Here is a 19,587-nt window from a genome sequence, read left to right on the forward strand (position 1 = left end):
CTGTCTATGGCGAAGGCCTTTTCCGTCGTCGTTTCAGAATGAGCCGTCGATTGTTTGTTCGAATCGTGGAAACTCTTGGCGAACATGATGTCTACTTTACCCAGCGCAGTGATGCTGTTGGTAGGTCCCTTTGGTTTTGCTCTGCCTGTTCAGTTCAGTGCTGATCTGCCGGTTCAGTAGTGCTGACGTTTACCAACCACCCACTAGGTAAAGCAGGAATTTCTCCGTACCAGAAGTGTACTGCCACCGTTTGTCAGCTTGCATATGGTACTTCCGCCGATCAACAAGATGAGTACTTGCGAATCGGGGAATCCACCGCCATTGATTGTCTCCTTCGTTTCTGCAGTGGCATCATCCAATTGTTCAGTCCTCACTATCAAAGAAAACCCACCGCCGATGACATCAATAAAATCACCGCCAAAAATGCTGCGAGAGGATTCCCTGGTATGCTCGGCTCACTCGACTGCATGCATTGGGAATGGAATAATTGCCCCAGAGCTCTGCAAGGTCATTACGCTGGCCGTTCTGGTTCTCCAACTCTTGTTCTCGAGGCGGTGGCGACTCAAAACCTCTGGATCTGGCACTCTTTTTTTGGTTTACCTGGGTCTTTAAACGATATCAACGTTTTGGAGCGATCAAATCTCTTCGATGAATTATCACTAGGTGTTGCTCCGGCCGTTAACTTTGAGGTCAATGGAAGTCAGTACACCACGGGCTATTATCTCGCCGATGGTATCTATCCAAAATGGTCTACATTGATACAAACCTTTAGCGCCCCTTCCACTCCTAAATTGGCGGTAAGCAGTTTTATCTGGTGTACTTTGGTTCTATCATTGGGGTACTGACTTTATTTCACTTCTACTCGTTTGGCTTCAAGTTATTTGCCAAACGTCAAGAATCGGTTCGCAAGGATGTTGAACGCGCTTTTGGGGTGTTACAAGCTTGTTTTCACATTGTCACTGGTGCAGCGCGAATGTGGCAACCCTCATCCCTCGCCCTAATCATGAATGCTTGCATCATTTTGCATAACATGGTCATAGAGGATCAAGGGGATGCTCGGGTTTCTGATTTGGACGATGAGGATTTATTGCCACCTCCACCTCTCCAGCGTCCACCAGGACTTAATGCCGGTTACTTGCGCCGTCGCGAAGCGTTCCGTTCTCTAGATGCTCACTTAGCGCTCCGCAATGACCTCATCGAGCATATTTGGAACCACAGAGTCCTTGATGATGATTCCGATGCTGAGTCTAACTAGAAATATGTTCAGAATGCTTTTATCTGATATGTATGTTGTTTTGATCAGTTGTGAGATGATAGTGTTGTTATTTTACCTTTCTTCATTCATTCTTTTTGAGTCTTTGTTGAGAGGTGGTGATATTTCTTTACGCGCGTAATCTCTCATTCTCTCTATCTCGTCTTGTTCTTGAACCATTGTTTTTGCTCTTTACAACTCGCTCCTGTGAAATATAAACGGTCATTGGCTATATACATTTGGAGCGCACCGTTTGTTGACCCAATAGACAGATAAAGAGCAAACAAAAACACTAAAGAAGCAACATGACTACATAATGTAGATACGACTGGCCACACGTCGGTCCATCCACTCCCACTTCTCTTCCCCAATCGCAAAATCTGCGGTAATCAGGGGAGCAAGATTATTTTTGCGTATAAATAAGGCTGCCCGTTTCTTGTCACCGGGGTTTTGTAAGTAGGGCCCTTCGTATGTGGTGAGAAGGTACAGCGCTTCGCGCAAGACCCGGAATTGACTGCGACGCTTGCTTTGATTACGCAATCTTAAGATGCGTTTGGCCTTCTCCAATTCCATTTGGCGATTGGCCTCTTGAAGTCGCATTTGGCGGCGTAGTGCTGATTGGCTGACGTGATGAGCGTAGTCATAACATATGATACAATCTGGTCGAAGTGATGTGGTCAGCCGTGCACCAGAGTTAGTAAGGAATACCAAAGATGGGAAATCACACATACCTTCGTCGTGATTTCCCGCAGCTCTGACACCCCATAAAGCAACATCGTCACATACACGTGCCATAATTTGTAAATTATAATAGTGAATGAGTAAGAGTAAGACTGTGTCGTGGTAATCAATATTTTTGTAATGAAAATTGGGACAAGACTAGTATGAGGTTATGTGTGTAGGATATAAAACACTCTGGGGATTACGGGGAATGAGGAGGAGGTGCAGTGGAGAATTAGTGCGACTTTATACCAAACCAGCGCGTATGAGACCACGCGAGCACGCGTCTTGCACACTACCAATCGCAGCAAGCCTTGCTGCGATGTGAACAGGTCATTTGGGCCAGTTCGATTTGATTTCGACCGCGGATGAACCAAGCGACAAAACAAGAAAAATTGCAATCAAAGAAAGTAAAGAATTTGTAAAAACATGAGTGAGAGTGACCATAACAACATTTATTTAGAAAGAGAGTATAGAACTTAATATCAACGACAAACAATAATTCGCAAAGGGAAAACACACGTTCAACAATTTCATTAACAGTCATGTAAAATGCTAAAGAAACGTAGCAACAACGTTATATAAACACAACTACAAGTCCTCTGCCTCTCGGAGCGCACGAGCCTGACCAATGATGCGACCACGCCTCGCTTCAATCTCAGCACGTGTAACCTCATCAAGACCACTGGTATCAGCAGTGAGAATAGTGAACTCAAGTATGGACTGCAGCGTGTTCTGGGCGTCTCGACCTTGGGCGGCTATGTCCTTGGTCGCAGAAGCCACCGTATTCAAATTTTTGAGCAGCTGAGGCATGACCTCTTCGGCCAAAGTCGATCGGGCTCGTTTGCCTTGTTTGGCTTGCTTCGTCCCAATCGGACGTTCCATTCGAGGCAGGTTGTCCACATCAGTTCCCAAGTCCATATCAGAGTAGGAGTCTTCAACTTTAGCTTTTGAATGTCCACAGTGCTCGAGGTAGAAAGGATTCTGTTGCCATTTCAGTGCGTACTTGACAATATTGTAGCTCGACATATCTTTGAAAACGGATTTCGTATCGGACTTGTAAAGAGCAAGAGCATCGATGATTTGATCCTCAGCAGATTTACCGGACTCTTTAAGCCTCTTGATTTGTTTGACACAACCAGCGAGCAGCGATTCAATGCACTCCATTGCGCCATGACCGACTTTTGAGTACGAGCATTTGCTTCGCCAAGGTTGGCATTGAAATGTTTCGTTATTTTACCCCAGAAGACATTCGACTGTTGGTTGTTACCAGTTAGGGCGCACTGGGAAACGTGTAGCCAGGAAACGCAAAGTTGGTTGAGAGATTCTTCATCAAAGTTGGCACCGCGTCGACCGCTGACTTTGGGGTCGGAGGGAGACGAGGGCGCCACAGACGACACAGACGAACTTCGGTGATTGAGTGCAGACGCACCAGGTTGCGTCATCGTAGGAGTTAGAGGAGTGAAGCGCATGGAAGGCGAAGAGGAGGTTGAACCGATGGAAAGAGCCGGAGTCGAAACCAGGGCACCTGCGTAAGGCCAGCCCACAAAATCTTTGGAAACAGATGGTGACCGGGTTGGTTGGCGGTTGAGATTATTGCTGTACTCAGAATGGTTACCCCCCAAAGATTCCTCACGGCCGTTGCGATACGCCGCGTGGTTTTGCTGAGCCTGGGTGCCAGATAGGACGTGCCGTCCCACAGTTAGACCGATCATCAAACTTCGAATCCCTACGTTTTCGAATGATATAGACGTTGGAGGTTTGTTCAACATCAGCTAGGTTAATTTCACGATCATGTTCAAGTCCAAGTCAAAACCATATGAAACAGACTTACTGTTGTGAGCTGCTTGAGGTACATTGTGGAATGGAGCCTGAAAGCTTCGGCGGGGACTAACACTCATGTCCCCTTCCGAACGGTGAGAGGTCGAATGTTAGCATATAATAAAGAAATACATTGTGTGGAGAGGATAAGCCATACATACTTTGGCCTGAGTTTGAAACTACGCTACCACGTGAGAAGGTATGTTGCATGATTGAGCGATGAGGAGGTGTACGTTTGAGGAGTTGGAAGACAAAGAGCAAATCAAATCGATTTTGGAGCAGAGGATGGAATATGTAACAAAAGAAGTTGTAAAACTTTGATTTGGATTGGCAAAGGGTATGTGTGTGTGTATGTAGTAGTGGAGATATGTATTTGAGCAAGGATGACACAGAGACAAACAACCAAACCACAACAACAAGCTCGCTATTTATTAGGAAGGATACCAGTTGTGTGTGGAGGCCAGAGCCATTGGTTGCCGTGATATAGATCCATGAACTCACACCTACTGAGCTTGTGGTTCTCAGGAGCGCACCATCAAGAGAGAGGATTGGTGGTGCTCGATCGTTGTGATCAAGCACCTCCTTGTAGAGATAAAGAATGAAGTAGGAGGTGAATCGTATCATATACGTATATGATTGGACGGATGATCATTATTTAGTCATCGTTAGGTAAAAACCCGTTGGGATACCAGGTTTCAGATTATTCGGCCAGGTCAGCAAATTTGCTGACCTGAGAGCATCTCCAACGGCACCCTGTAAACGTAACGATACGTAAGCTGTATGTTACGTTTACAGGGTCAGGTCAAAAAACGACCCTCCACCGGTCGCCAACCTTCTCACATCTGGCCACGCGTGTGATTATTGTTTTGAGGAATACGGGGTATCCCATGTCACGACCGCCATATATGAGAGGATCCCGCAAAAGATGCGGCGCACTGTATTTGGCATCTTTTGGACATCATGATACCACGTTTGTCTAATGATAACCATATTAACCGCCGAAAGACACACATCATCAAGTGGATCATTGATCATTTGTACTGTACAATGAAAGATCAATCGCGCATTCTTCATTATCAGCGTTTTGAGGTTGTTTTAAACACCCCAGTGCGTATTCCGCGGTGAAAAGATAAATATTAGATATGCTTTGAATTTTGAATGTGAGCACCCATACGCCGTACCTGTAGTGCCGCGCCATCAATACCTATTAAACTGCTATCATCATTGGAACATCAGACCTTCTCTCAATATCTTTCAATTTCTCAATCATTTTCTTTCATGTTCATTTTGTTTTAACCGTCCTGCTTTATATATATCTCGTATCGTATTTGTAATCTTACGATAAATTGCTTTTCGCGCCCAATTGCGGTAGTTTGCTGCAGTCTTGATTCCTTGATTAAGCGTCATAAAACCTTCCGTAACCATTACTATTTCCGTTTCCATTACTGTTTTTTCATGCATTCATCTTACACATCAAGTCCACACGGCCATGATAACTCAGATAACAGTGAGTTCAATCTTGAGTGGTCCAATATGTTTCCAACGCTTGCTGACTTTGCTTACTCCAGCACGGAGGGGACATCGTGATTCTTCTGTATATCAATACTCAGACAACTTGAATTTGCGAGCACCAGGTAGTGGTGAGTAATATAGGCTTTTTAACAAGGAGGATATCAGTTGTCTAACTATGTAATTAATGTATACATTTTAGGAGGTCTATCTTCCCAAGTCCGAGGTCTTCACTTAGGAAGTTCACCTCATTCCAATGTTCCACAACATCCAAATCATCCACCTTACGGGCGTGAAGAGTCTCTCACTCCCGAACAGTCCAACCGCAAAGGGTCCTTACCATACAGGCGTAATGATCTTTTACCTTCTCATTCCGGCAGTGATCAGGCCAACCGCCGAGGCTCCTTGGCATCATCTCGTGATGCATATGATACTCCCCCTCCTTCACAGTACATCGACCCACGTACCCACTATAGTAATCACCTTCGTGGCTTGGTTTATTCCTCAAATGATGATTTTACGCCTTTCCCGACGCAATCTACCGCCCCATTACCCACCAATACGCAGCTATCAACCCTATCAAAGCGTGCACATCCTGAACGTGATGATTCAGTATCACTAACTTCTCCAACCACTAAAGTAAGCGCCGGCGGTCGCGGTCCTACGTTCAAGACGTCGGCTTTAGAACAACTCTGCCGATCCTGGCTTAATGTATCCGAAGACGCCATTACTGGAACTGATCAGAAGGGCAGCCATTTCTGGAAAAAGGTCACAGACGATTTCAACAGCAGAGTTCCAGAAGAATCTCGACGTACCCTCAAGTCACTGGAATCTCGCTGGGGTTCTTTGAATCATGCAATGGCCAAGTTCGCTGGATGCCTTCAACAGGTTCAAATGCTTCGAGAGAGCGGAAAAACACCTCGCGATCAATTTGTGGATGCTTTGGACTTGTACCAGACGGACATTGGCACTGGATTCAAATTTGTTACTTGTTTCGAGATACTCAAGAGTTCTCCTAAGTGGAAATCTAACTCCACTGTAATCGAGCATTGTCCAGAATCTGGAGTCGATCACGATTTCGCCATTCCCCACAAGCTCATGTCTTCCTCCTCTTCGTCAACTAACCTTGACAGTTTAGGTCTACCTACAATGGATCGACCCGATGGCAACAAGAAGGCTAAACGCAATCGCATCGCTAAGCCCAACGCCAATGAGGAAACCCAACCCCAGATCTTGGCGAATCAGGCCTCTCAGCTCCGTGTTACTGAGAGAATAGCAGAACAGGGTGAACGGGCAACTAAGGCCTGCACCCGGCCCGGCCCGGCCAGGCTTTTCCCGGCCCGTATGTTGCCCGCGGGAAGATCGGGCGGGCCTCGGGCGGCCCGGTATTTTTGTTGATTTTTTTTTTCTCGAAAAAAAAAGGAATAATAATACATTTTTCCTTTTTTCAGGGCGAGGGAGAGTATCACCGCTCTATTATCTCAATTGTATTATACACTTTATCGGGATATCATATCAATTATAGTTAAAATGACATCGAAAAAGAAGAAAAACACCAGCCCTCTACCCCGCTCGAAAACCAAGCAAGCTCGTCTCTCCTCACCAAAAGAAACCACTTCGGGATCGCAAGCGACAATTGTGCTATCTGACGCAGATTCCGATACCTCACATCCGCGTATCAGTGTCAACGTACGATCAACCAGCCCCACTCGCCCCAACCTAACTAATCGAATCAACTCTAGATCCGGCAGCAAGACATCGTGGGTGTGGAGATATTTTAAGACTCAAACCGTTGTCGATCCGATCACCAACAAAGACAAGAAGAGGACCATTTGCACCTACCAACTCGAGCCTGAAAAGGCGTGTGGCAAGAGTTATAAAGTTGATGCGTCTCAAAGTACAAAATCAATGAGTCGACACCTGCTCAAGCACGGCCTGGATGAAGAATCGCACGTCGAAAAAGGAGCAGTTGACATGAACAAGTTCCTCACAACTGGTCGGATTGCGCCAGTAAGTACTTCAAACCTTAGTAGATACTTTTAATTCTTGTCTCATTCCCTGCTTCTTCTTTTCTACTTCAAAAGAGTGAGAAGCTCTCAAATTCATCCTTCCGGTCCGCTATCTTACGCCTCATTGTCAATGAAGAGCTTCCTTTCTCCTTAGTCGAATCTGAGGATCTACGTAATGTGTTTATGCTAGTCAATCCGAACATCAAGCCTTACTTCTTTGGTCATACTACCTTTACCGATACCCTCAAGGCTCAGTTTATCAAAGGTCGACGCTTGCTTACTCATCACCTCAAGGATGTTACTCACGTCAATTTCACTTGCGATGGATGGAGTCAACACAACAAATCGATTCTTGGAGTCACAGCTCATTGGATATTGAAAGACTTCAAGTTGTCCGAGGCTATCATCGGAATGAAGTTGATCGACGGTCCTCATACTGGGGAAAATCGTGGTGAACACTTACTCGAAACGTTGAAGACTTACGATTTAATCAATAAACTCTTTTGCATCACTGCTGATAACGCGTCTAACAACTCTGTCATGGGAAGAAAAATTGAAGAAGTAGTCCCACAATTCCACGCTGACAAACACCTCCTTGGATGTATCGCGCATGTCATTAACCTCGTCGCTAAAGCAGGACTTCATGTGTTCTCCGAGAAACTAGGCAACAAAAACCCTTCATTACCTCCTGCGCTCGCTGCTTGGCTACATCAAGACACCAAACGAATCTCGAGTGCTCTAACTCGCCTGATTGGCTTTACCAACTATGTCGAGGCATCTCCACAACGTGTGGAGTCTTTTATGCTCCTTGTTAAGGGTATGCTCCCAGAAAAGGATCACGTTCGACTTATCAGACGGGTCGACACACGCTGGAACTCTGATTGTGAAGCTCATGAGAGATATTATCGACTCAAGGCTGCAATCGATTATCGCACCAAAAATGATCGAGAATATGCAAAGTTTTCACTTAACGAAAGTGAATGGGATTTGGTCGCCCATCTTGTAGAATTTCTCGCACCGCTTAACACCGCTACAAAGATACTATCAGGTTCCCAATACCCAACAACTGCCGATGCCGCACCAGTCTATCAATGGATTTTAGAAAAGTTGGACAAGGTATGTTTCCAAACATTTTCCATAAGTATTGAAAATCACTTACACATCTTCTTAACAATTTCTCGTGCTCGACAGGCCTGGCAAGGCAATGCAAACGAACCCCTTCGAGTAGCCATAGGACCGATGAGAATCAAGCTCCAACAATACCATCAATCAGCGCTCCAAAAACCCGTTTATCTATTTGCGAACGTCCTTGATCCCCGAAGTAAACTCCTTGAACTGTCGACTTTAACGATTGAGATGGCTGGCCTGTATGACCGAGAGGAACTGCGAACCAAATTTACCAGGGAGGTTGCAACTTTTCATCAAGGACAACCAGAAAATGTTGATAATGCTGAATCAGAACCCGAAGAAGATGGGCCACGTCGTTTCATCACTCGTAAAAAAAATCTTACTGTTGAAGAAGAAGTTGATATGTACTTATCCAGTGGACGCGCCGACAAAAGTGTTAATCCTTTAGAATATTGGGGTCTTCACGCCGGTGAATTTCCTACTCTTGCTCGTATGGCTTTGGCATACTTGTCTATTCCTGCTACCTCTACACCCTCTGAACGATCATTCTCTGCTGGTGGGAGAGTCTGGACAGATGAACGGGCTACTATGGATCCATTGAATTTTGAGGCATCGATTTGCCTCAAAAGCTGGGACAACTTGTCTTTATTTCACTCTTACAAAAAAAACGCTTGATTTTTTTCTTCTATCTTTCAACTCCATCAAACAATCAAAAACGCCTTAAATTTTTTTTACCTTTGTTTGCTTAATATACATGAATTGTGCTGAAAAAAAAGATTCAGGGCTCCTTTGACTCATTTCTCATTTGTTTTCTTGTCTTTTCTTCTCTCTCAGCCTGAAATATACAAGAATTGTGCTGAAAAAAACAAAAAAATGGCTCCTTTGACTCATTTCTGGCCCGGGCCGGGCCCGGGCCAGCCCGTCGACGGGCCTTAGCGCAAATCGCTCTCGGGCTAAACACCTTTTTGAGGCTTTTCGGGCTTGCCCCGGCCCGGCCCGCCTGGCGGGCCGCCCGGCGAAGAGCGGGCCGGGTGCAGGCCTTACGGGCAACCTCAGCACTCGAACGCATGGTGGAGCTTTCGGTACTTATGATAGATACTACCAAACTAGACGAGAGATCCCGAGATGGCATTGAGGCCGCAAAGGACATGATCAATGGGAAGCACGAAGCTGCACGAGGTGTCTGATTGCTGTTACGGATGGATGACATCATGGATGTAGATGTGTTACTTATGAAATGATCTATGTCTTCTTTTGTAATTTCATTATTCGCAGCTTGTGTGCTTTGTCCTTATTTGCTTTTGGGTGTGTTCTGCGCCGTTGTGGTCGGCGACCTATGTGATTTCATTCTTCCGCAGCGAGTCTCTTGGTTCATATATAATGGGCCTCTCTTTTATATTTTTCTGTCATTCATTCATAGTTGTTTGATTCCATTCTATCGATCAATACGCTCTAACTATTACCTAGTATATATTTTATTCCTGTTCATACGTTCTTCATTGTGTATCTTGCAAACTTATTTTTCCAACGAAACATACCGCCATCCTCATTCTTTCGCTGAAGTCATGCCTTCGACCAGTAGCTCATCTTCATGCAAAGTTAATTCGCAGATGCAATCAACCCCAGACACCGGTAATTCCTCCTCCAAAATTCTGCCCTTGTGTATGATGCAATCAACGCCCTTGTGTATGATGCAATCAACCCCTAGGTCGCCATCACCTGAAGGTAAGTTTTGCTAATTCCCGTTATCAAAAGCTATGTTGATTCTTCTTCCCTGTTTATATCAGTCAATTGGACTGCAGCGGATAATGTCCGTGGTGAAAGTATGTAAATGTTTTGAATAACCCCGCACAAACACTTGATTAACAATGTGCCTTTTAACACAGTAACCTGGATTGGCACCAGTTACGGTATAGCCTTCTCACCGCGTGGATTTATCGAAGCTCGTACTCGTTACGCCGAACGTGAACGTCTTCGTGCTGCCGCGGCGGATCGTAGAGAAGAACGTATTCGTGTTGCCGCAGATCTTAGAGATGATCCCGACATCATTGACCCACGACTACGTCCTAATGTAGTCAATGTAGTTGCTCCGGAATATCAAGGTAAGTGAAGGACGTCGTGATTCATTTCAGTTCCCAGCTAATGAAATTGAATGAAACAGCGGCGAGGACCCCCAGTCCCACCCCGCAAGGAGGCCCCAATAGCCCTCTTGTGGAGAGAGAAAGATCACCCGTTGTAATCGATCTCACTGTCAGTCCTCGAGCCCAACGAGAGATGGAACGCCTCAATGAATATAATCGCAAGCGCGAACAACGGCAAGCAATGCGCCGCATTATCAAGGTTGTTCAAGACAAGCGAAGAGAAGATTTTCGCGTTCTTCGCGAGGCACTCTATCAGGTTTACAGCTACCATGGCCCTTACCTGCAAAGACCAGGTGATAAGCAGGCTGCAGCTCAGTTATTACGAGATGGAGGTTTAGGCTCCGAGTTTGTTAATGACTTTGATCACGAAGCCAAATGGTTATGGCTTCAAATGCGTGTACGAGGTGCAGCACGTTAGCCGTCAGCATGTTGTTTGTTCCACGGAGATATCTTTACGATGTGTTTCTCTTTCTATTTCTCACTCTTTGTTAGCGCAACATCTGATACGGTTCATTTACAACATGTTTTTTTTCTTGTATATAAAATGGTGTACGATATTTGGATATTGATAACGAGAAATTTATGTCGTGTTTAATTCGTCCTCATCTTCTGAAACACCGCGTGTGTATATAGGGATATTGCCACCTCCGTCTTACAAGATTTATAGGTGTGCAAGAGAATCACAAAGCCACAAAAAACATACAAATTCGATTTTGAAATATAATAATAGGTGACAATCTTAGATAAAGTTAATATTTGAATCCCACCGGCTCACTTTGGGCGCGTATTCCACCTGGAAATCATTAAATTAAACACAGTAACATCAATAAATATCAAGATGTATATAATATATCGTGAGATGAAAGTCCGATAGACTCACGATGGATTCCGGTGTTGCGATTGGGCAACGTGGCCGTGATGACCTCCACGTGTTCATCTTCATCGACATTTTCATGAATGCTCGCATGTTCTTGAATGTTCGCTTCGGCTAACAATTTATTTGATCAGTATGATTATAATAGTATCAATGCGACAGATACTTACGAGTGCCTTCATTCCAAGTTACCTCGATGGCCAACTCGTGACTCGCAACAGTAGTGGTTTGAGATAAGTCAATGATGGCCGACTTGTGAGTCGCAACAGTAGTCGCAACAGTAGTCGCAACAGTTGTTGTTTGCGAACATAAGTCAATGATGGTCGACTCGTGAGTCGCAACAGTGCTTTGAGTGGGACCTTGTGTTGGGCTCGACGTAGCAATCACAACAGTGCTTTGAGTGGGTTGTATTTGGCTCGACGTAGCTGCAATCACACATCAGGTCAAAATTTGTGAAGAGAGGAATGAAGATTGGAGACTTTCACGAAAGCCTTACCGGCTGCCTCGATGGAGTCAAGGAGGTCGATATCATCGGAAGACAGGTTGAAATCAGCTTCAATCGCTGGGTCAATAAATTAATAACTTGATGATCAGTCCTCAAGTTATTTTGTAATATCATATTAGAGCGAAGTACATACCCTCTTTGGCTGCCAGAGCGGCTAGTTGTTCCTTAGTCATGCGCAACATGCCCTTGGTGTAGGTCTTGCCGTTGATCGAACGGCGCCAATCTTGAAACGGCGGCGCGCGAGGAAACGGTTTCTCGCTGATACATGGCCGTCTGTGACCAAACTCGGCACAGTCGAGGCACTGGTCCAATCCGGCACGGATGCATGGGTGAGATTTCTCGTTAATGTCCCATCTGAAGATTTCTGATTTCGAGCAAGGATCAAGGTTGCGAAAAAATTCGAGCTCTTGGGGGGTGGGGTGCTCCCACCACCTGGGACGAAGATGCATCATGATTAATATGTAATGTAATGTAAGAGGGAATAAGGAAGAGGTAATAAATAAGAAGGATTGAAAGAGAAAGCAGTAAAATAAATAAGAGGAAAGAAGTAGAGGAAAGAAGTGATGTTGAAGGGGAAGCATGGAATAAATCAAACGAAGAACGAGGAGATGAAGAACTACTTATAAGACGATAAGTGACCTCCAATCACGTCGAAATACGCGTTTGGTTAAGATATCCATCATTATGATATCGTATCGTAAAATCATAATATATCCTGTGTCTCTTGTGACTCATGTGTACAAAAATGATTATTTGTTACGCTGTCGAACTCAGACTTTGATGTTCTGAAGTAACCTGGCTAGAGGGCTTCCCGCTCAAACTGCCACATGCCTAGAATGATAAAACGTATGTATATAAGATTGGTACATTGAAAATAATATATAAACAAATCAAAATCATCCATAACAAGAGGAGAAAAGGTCGATCAAAAAAAAAAACAAATCAATATCAACACCAAATAAGCGGCATGGAAAAATGAAATGAGGAGGAGGGGAAAGTAAGATATCGCGTTATCAAACTTTGTACAATGAAAACACACATCAATCAATATCCACAAGGCAACAAATCAAAAACCACGAGATTGAAAAGACGTAGAGGAAAAACATCGTCAAAGTTTGTACATTGAAAACTCACATCATTAGCACAAAACAAGAAATGCGAGATGGAAAACACGGGAGTTAGAGGATGAAAGTAACATATATTGTTGACACGGAACAAAAGGAAGGGAATAGATGACTATTTGAGAACGTAATGGTTAAAAGTTAGAAGATTGTGCAATGTAAACACGGGCCCAATCAGTCTTCTTCAGCTCTAAATACGTTCCATAGGTGTTCAACAAGGTCATCGCGTAAATTGTGGTGCGCTTGAGGGTTACGGAAGGCAGTCCGTCCTTCTTTGAAACGGACGTAAGTTCGTGGTAGACGGACGGGTGGCACAGGGGGGGGAACGAATATATGAACATCGTTTGCCCCTCGTGGTTCATCACGCTGATCTTCTACAATCATATTGTGCAAAATTATGCAGCAATTCATGATGAGCTCCAGATGCGCCGGCTGCCACATCCTACAGGGGCCTTTGATGATGGCAAAACGAGCTTGAAGCACACCGAAAGCACGTTCTACATCTTTGCGAACGGCTTCCTGCACTTGAGAGAACAGCTAAATTAGAGGCTTAGTTAGCCTTCGAAAAAAACTCGATTTAGACCACACATTAATGAGATGTCGGACACACCTTTGGTTTCTCATCTTGAGGACTACTGAACGTCTTAATTAATGTTGACCAGTCTGGATAGATGCCGTCGGTAAGGTAATAAGCAGTTTTGTATACTTTTCCGTTGACCGTGAACTCGCAGGGAGGCGCGTTGCCTAAAGATAGATCTTGGAAAAGGTGTGACCGGTCGAGAACATTGATGTCGTTCAAACTGCCAGGTAGGCCGAAGAAAGAGTGCCAGATCCAGAGATCTTGGGTGGCCACAACCTCGAGAACCAACGACGGAGTCCCCTCTTTACCAGTATAGTGTCCTTGCAACGCTTTGGGGCAGTTCGTCCACTCCCAATGCATGCAATCAAGGGAACCAAGCATACCAGGAAACCCACGTTCAGCATTGACGGCCAGGATTCTTTCGACATCGTCAGGAGAAGGGCTGCGTTGATACTGAGCCTTGTAAGCCTGAATGACACCGAAGCAAAATCTCTTAAGAGACTCTATGGCGGTTGATTCCCCAATTCGAAGATATTTGTCTTGAGCATCAGCAGATGTTCCATACGCAAGTTGACGTAGGGCGGCGGCACACTTCTGGTACGGCGATAAACCAAGTTTCCCTGCGGTTGGTTCAAACAAACGAAGCAATTTCAATATAAAAGATCACGAAACAAAAATTAACCACCTGAAAGAGCGAGAGGCATACCTGTACAGTCCCTTCTTTGGGTGAAATACGGGTCCTGCTCTCCTAGCTTCTGGGCGATACGGCAAAAGAGTCGGCGACTCATTCTAAACCGCCTCCGAAACAATAGTTCGCTATACACCGGCGTCACATCGAAATAGTCTCTCATCAAGCCAATATTGCCCTGGACCGCATCCCCAGGCAGGTTTTGGGATCTGCCTGGACAAGACCCACCAGGACCCCGTGGTATATGGGAAACGTAGAGATACGCCTGCAAATCAGGGGAGTGATTGGCCAAAGCGACGATGAACTCTCTTTGAAGGCCAGCGCACACAGCGTATTGAGCTAAGAAGTTTGGGGTAATGATTCCGTTATTCATACTGAATATTGAGGTTAATGAAGTAAAAAATTATAGACAACTAGAAGGAAGGCAAAGGAAAATATATGGGACAGGATGAGTATGAGGAAGAAAGGACGCCGTTGTGATAAATGGAATCCCTTATATGTATTGTCATAATTAAGCGAGACCGTGGTGAGATCAATCACCACGTGGCTCAATCAATAATCAAAGGATGAAAGAGGCTACCTCATCACCTCTTTCAATCAAAGAGGTTCGTAGTATTCATTGAGGTGACAACACAGGTGGTGTTTATCGTATCACCACTTTCCACAGGATGTGTTCACAGTCAATGAGAGACCAATCAAACCTTCAAAAGGTTGGTCTCGTGCGCTTTTGGCGTTTTTGGCAGGAGCACGACCTTGGAAGTCCCTGCATCAAGTGCGCGGTGGAGGGAATCCTTTTATATGAAAAAATACAGCCTACTGTATGTTTTCAGACGAGCCTGTATGCCTTTTGGCGATTCAGGACCGTTGGAGATGCTCTGAGCCTGGGAATGTGTCATTTCACAAAAAACACGTTCGCACACAAGCTTCTGTGTGCGAACTTGGACTCGGCGTTGGATGTGGTTTTGCCGAATAACACCTGTACACCTTACGTTTTTGACATAAACGTAAGTTTTAGTCATTCAGCTTCGGTAGCATTGGAGATGCTCTTATTGTCTCAAAAAAATGCCATTAGATCTTACAACGGCTGTAATCAGTCAGGGTCAAGGTCACAGACGCCGCCGGAGTAATATCCCTCCGGGTTCATCCTTCATCTCCCTTCTTACAAACTACTCGTTGTACCGAATCACATGCATGCCATAACTTCATCGCCACTTTGAAACGGGTTGAGAAACGGTTGGACATGGCTTGAAGTGCTCCGCGGGATTTATGTCAAATCCACAAACCAGTTCACCTCGAGCAACGTTGTAGGCTCAGGAGATCAAGCCGGATTTGTCAATTGATATCTCACCATGGATCTCCTGTGAATGAATTCATTGGGAGTGATACGTAAATTTGAAAACTTTCAAAGAGAGACGGAGAGAGAGAGAGAAAGAGTCATGAAAGTTTGTCGATTTGAGTCTTATCTGGAAAATTCAAATTAGCTTTTTGTTGACCTTCAAGCTTTAGTTGATACAAAGCTAACCAACAGAACTCAAAATAAAGAATGACTTCCTTGAACATGAAAACCGTTTCAATCTACGACCCAGTTTGTGATATCTTCTCTTTTCAGTACTTGCTTCATCAACTTCTCAACTGAATAAACCTTTCTCTTCTCATTTATCACAGGAACATCCATTACATGAATCTACTCGTAGGTCTATAGTCAAGAAAGTCGACTTACATGTCCTCCCAGGTACATCATTTCTTATCTCCACTTCTCGCAATCATCTAAAAAAACACTGATCTGTTCTTGATGTTTTATCATAGGCCTTTCACTATTATGGCTGGCTTGCTTCCGTAAGTCTTGACATAGCAAGCAAATCTTCTAAAGACCATTACGTTTGATGTTGGACCGGAACCTCATTCCTTGGCCTTCCCAAAATGCACAATCCTTTTTGAAAATCACTTTACCATCACCCTAGTTGACCGAACAAACGTTGGGAATGCAAATGTCAGTCTATCATGCAGTAAAAATGACCACAGTTCTCTTACAAGATATTTCATAGGCCGGTGGAATGGCTGAGAGCTTGGGACTGGTAGGCTTACAATATAATATCGGACTGGCGGTCTTGTAAGTACTCTGGTTACATAGTGTCCTGATATCCGATATGATTTGTTCGCAACATAGACTTTGGTACCCCTCTGATATCTTTTTCTTGCTTCTCGATTTGATTGGGTTTTGATTCGATCATCCAAAAGCTACACCTCGTATATCGCTTCTGAACTTCCTTCTAATTATCTACTGAAGCGAGTGGGCGCAAAGGTCAGTTTTTAAAACTCCTTCTTCTTGTCATTCGACTGCTGAGCTACGGATTGTTTTGTACTCTTGATAGCTATGGCTTCCGTTCTTGGTTGCGAGTTGGGGTATGTGATGTCTTTGATCCCCTGGAGGAAGCCTCAAGGAATGTTCTGTGAGAGATGTAGCCAATAATGAGGCTTCTATCTTGATGACCTGTAGGCGTTATCACTATCCTCATGGCGTTTATGAAAAATTATTCGTCCCTCATTGCTTGTCGGTTTTTCTTAGGTATGAGGCACATTCTCTGTCCACTCAACGGACACCTAAGTATGAGGCGCACATACTTATTGACGTTTACAACTTTCATTTTGTTTGCTGGTTTGTTGCTACAGGCTTGTTTGAAGGTGGGCTCTTGCCTGTAGGTCTCTAAGCATTTTGCAATTAGCTCATCAGAAGAAGGAATAGCTTCCTATAAATTAACGAATCCTCGCTTCTGCGCGTATACAAAAATCAGGGAATGGTATGTATGAATTTGCCCCTAGATTGAAAACATTTCTTGTCAGCGCCGCAATCCTTCTCACATTACTCCTTTATCGCACAGGTGATGTATCTCTCAACTATGTATAAACGAAATGAACTTCAGCTTCGAGTAGGAGTGTTCTTTGCATTTGCATCTCTTAGTGGGGCTTTCGGAGGTCTCTTAGCTTACGGAATCGAACGGATGGACGGGGTTCGCGGTCTCAAAGGTCTGTCGTTCAGCTCAATGTTTTTGCATGTCATTCTGCCGTCAAATATATAATATGAATGCCATTTCGTGGACCTCTTTTCTGTTTGAAATTTGATCACGTCTATCTTAACAGGGTGGCAGTAAGTTTTAGCGTTCTTTGATAGTTCGAGCCGAGTCTATAAAGTTATGCCGTCTTGCATATATTCATGGACATCTTCACTATCGAATTACGAGCTGACAATTGATTTTTAACGCCATCACTCATTTTATCATGCAAAAACAGATGGATATTTATTTGGGAAGGCATTGGCACCGTCTTGGTCGCGATATTTGCAGTTTATTATATGCCCAAAGATCTCGCCACTGCTTCCTTCCTCACTCCAGAAGAACGTCACTTTGCGGGTAGGCTAGTTATCCTCAGCTATCTTTGTATACTTCATGTTCAAGCTGATTGTGACTTTTTTGATTTGTCCTGGCAGTCAAAAGATTAGATTATCATTGGAAGACTCCAACAAACAGCTTCGATCAAAAAGGCATTGTGCATCAAACTGATTCAAATCTCCAATCGGATAGTCCGGAGTACGCGACAGATTCTCAAGAGAAAAGAAAGTCAGAGGAAGATAAGATGGACGAGAATAAGAAACATCAGTCGATCGACGAAGAGTTTGAAATGTATGAAGTGATTCGAGGTTTTAAGGAACCTCAAGTTTGGATCACGGGAATTGGTTACTTAGGCATATTGGTTTGTCTATACTCTTTCGCCTTGTTCTTGTGAGTCCCAAATTATTCGAGCGTTGTCCCACCCAAGCCTCTCTTGACAAATGAGACTTTTCACATTCTAAATTCTAATACGCACTTGTGGAATTTTTTAATCGATATAGACCTACCAGTCAGTCTCTGCATACATTTCGTATTTCTTTTTTTGAATTGCTCATCTGGATTTGACTTTATCTTCCTTCTTGCTTTGCGTATCTCGCTCAACTCCCTTCGTCTCAATCATCAAACAGTCGTATTGGGCATGGGATATTCAGGCCTGAATGCTCAACTCTTCTCTTCCTTCCCATACCTACCGGCATCTGTATTGGTGGTGATCGTAGCCTTCATAGGTGATCGGTTACAATCTAGAGCTCCTGTCATCCTATTTCTGACTCCCATCGCGATGTTAGGATGTGAGTAGTTTGCTTGCCCACTCCAAGCTTTAGCTTCATGAAAATTTAGCTGATTTGATGTTGTCTTTTCATCTCGCACCAATCTTGCAGATATTATCTGTATCACCATAGATTCCAATCATGCGCGATATGCGGGTGTTTTTTTGATGGCTGCGGGTATATATCCTTCTGTACCTTCCGTTCTTTGCATCCTTCCCAACAATGTAGCAGGGATGACTAAAAGGAGCACAGTCACAGCATTACACTTGATGGTCAGATCAATTCTAATTTCCAATCATTTTTTCTGCAACTCAACTACACATCATGTGAATTCTGACTTATTTTCACCATCATTCCAAACTTTCCTGTCCTTGACCACGCTCTCATCAATCATTAATCAGATCTCAAACTGTGGAGGATTTGTAGCCACATTCATTTATACACATGAACAAGCACCAAAGTATAAAAAAGGACATTCGATTGCCTTGGGATTTATGGTACTTGCTTGGGTTATGTTCTTTGTGAATTCGATTTATTGTTGGACAGAAAATCAAGCTAGATCTCAACATAAAAGGGATCATAATTTGGCTAAATATGATCAATTAGTTAAAGATGGTAAGACTAAAGCGCCTATTGGTGATCGAGATCCTGGTTTCAGATTTACGATTTAGTGCAAGATTTGAATGATGATTTTTTTGTATAGTTTTTATCACATGTGCATGATGCTTATAGTTATTTTATATTAGGTTCATAAATTTGTAGATGATATCTTAGGACTTCTTTCTTTGCAAGCAAGTGTTTGATATCTTTCTTATACAGTTTTTTTAAGATGTTAGTTGATACTTAGATAGGTAAGTGGAATTGTCTATCTAGACATTTACAGTACTCAAAGTTGTGTATACTTTGCTGTGCATAGTTTTCTTTTCTTTTTTCACAACTTCACACAACCAGGGAAAACTATGTTTTTGGCTTAAAAGTACATATCCTTGAGCTTCAATCAAGAAACATACTTTTTCCAAGTTGTTTGTAGTTGTGAAAAAACACAAAAAAACTATGCACGGCAAAGTATACACAACTTTGAGTACC

At 43.8% G+C, this 19,587-nt stretch overlaps 6 protein-coding genes across 6 annotated transcripts; 4 read left to right on the forward strand and 2 right to left on the reverse strand.

The window, feature by feature from the left end:
* Positions 1-1,561: 1,561 nt before the first annotated feature.
* On the reverse strand, positions 1,562-3,830 carry MELLADRAFT_64572 (uncharacterized protein; the record flags this gene model as incomplete). The annotated part of the gene is made up of 5 exons (XM_007411900.1): positions 1,562-1,911; positions 1,984-2,085; positions 2,495-2,527; positions 3,405-3,747; positions 3,807-3,830. 5 exons carry the CDS (start codon positions 3,828-3,830, stop codon positions 1,562-1,564), a joined length of 852 nt encoding a protein of 283 aa, XP_007411962.1.
* A 1,418-nt stretch (positions 3,831-5,248) lies between these two features.
* MELLADRAFT_64573 (uncharacterized protein) lies at positions 5,249-5,945 on the forward strand (the record flags this gene model as incomplete). The annotated part of the gene is made up of 4 exons (XM_007411788.1): positions 5,249-5,300; positions 5,362-5,433; positions 5,505-5,914; positions 5,943-5,945. The coding sequence occupies 4 exons, from the start codon at positions 5,249-5,251 to the stop codon at positions 5,943-5,945; spliced, it is 537 nt and encodes a 178-aa protein (XP_007411850.1).
* Positions 5,946-6,451: 506 nt separating this feature from the next.
* MELLADRAFT_52939 (uncharacterized protein) lies at positions 6,452-9,626 on the forward strand (the record flags this gene model as incomplete). Its single annotated transcript, XM_007411789.1, has 2 exons — positions 6,452-6,587; positions 9,496-9,626. 2 exons carry the CDS (start codon positions 6,452-6,454, stop codon positions 9,624-9,626), a joined length of 267 nt encoding a protein of 88 aa, XP_007411851.1.
* A 378-nt stretch (positions 9,627-10,004) lies between these two features.
* MELLADRAFT_108093 (uncharacterized protein) lies at positions 10,005-10,998 on the forward strand (the record flags this gene model as incomplete). The annotated part of the gene is made up of 5 exons (XM_007411790.1): positions 10,005-10,164; positions 10,227-10,262; positions 10,326-10,541; positions 10,601-10,689; positions 10,897-10,998. 5 exons carry the CDS (start codon positions 10,005-10,007, stop codon positions 10,996-10,998), a joined length of 603 nt encoding a protein of 200 aa, XP_007411852.1.
* Positions 10,999-11,160: 162 nt separating this feature from the next.
* MELLADRAFT_88502 (uncharacterized protein) lies at positions 11,161-12,411 on the reverse strand (the record flags this gene model as incomplete). Its single annotated transcript, XM_007411899.1, has 6 exons — positions 11,161-11,231; positions 11,356-11,373; positions 11,461-11,568; positions 11,625-11,879; positions 11,951-12,016; positions 12,093-12,411. The coding sequence occupies 6 exons, from the start codon at positions 12,409-12,411 to the stop codon at positions 11,161-11,163; spliced, it is 837 nt and encodes a 278-aa protein (XP_007411961.1).
* A 3,991-nt stretch (positions 12,412-16,402) lies between these two features.
* MELLADRAFT_88503 (uncharacterized protein) lies at positions 16,403-19,172 on the forward strand (the record flags this gene model as incomplete). The annotated part of the gene is made up of 14 exons (XM_007411791.1): positions 16,403-16,458; positions 16,587-16,650; positions 16,721-16,751; positions 16,846-16,914; positions 17,019-17,044; positions 17,141-17,146; positions 17,228-17,372; positions 17,487-17,493; positions 17,637-17,755; positions 17,833-18,124; positions 18,235-18,242; positions 18,361-18,522; positions 18,613-18,773; positions 18,903-19,172. The coding sequence occupies 14 exons, from the start codon at positions 16,403-16,405 to the stop codon at positions 19,170-19,172; spliced, it is 1,416 nt and encodes a 471-aa protein (XP_007411853.1).
* Between the last annotated feature and the right edge of the window lie 415 nt (positions 19,173-19,587).

This window comes from Melampsora larici-populina (assembly GCF_000204055.1).
Source record: "Melampsora larici-populina 98AG31 unplaced genomic scaffold MELLAscaffold_27, whole genome shotgun sequence".
Lineage (NCBI taxonomy): Eukaryota > Fungi > Basidiomycota > Pucciniomycetes > Pucciniales > Melampsoraceae > Melampsora > Melampsora laricis-populina.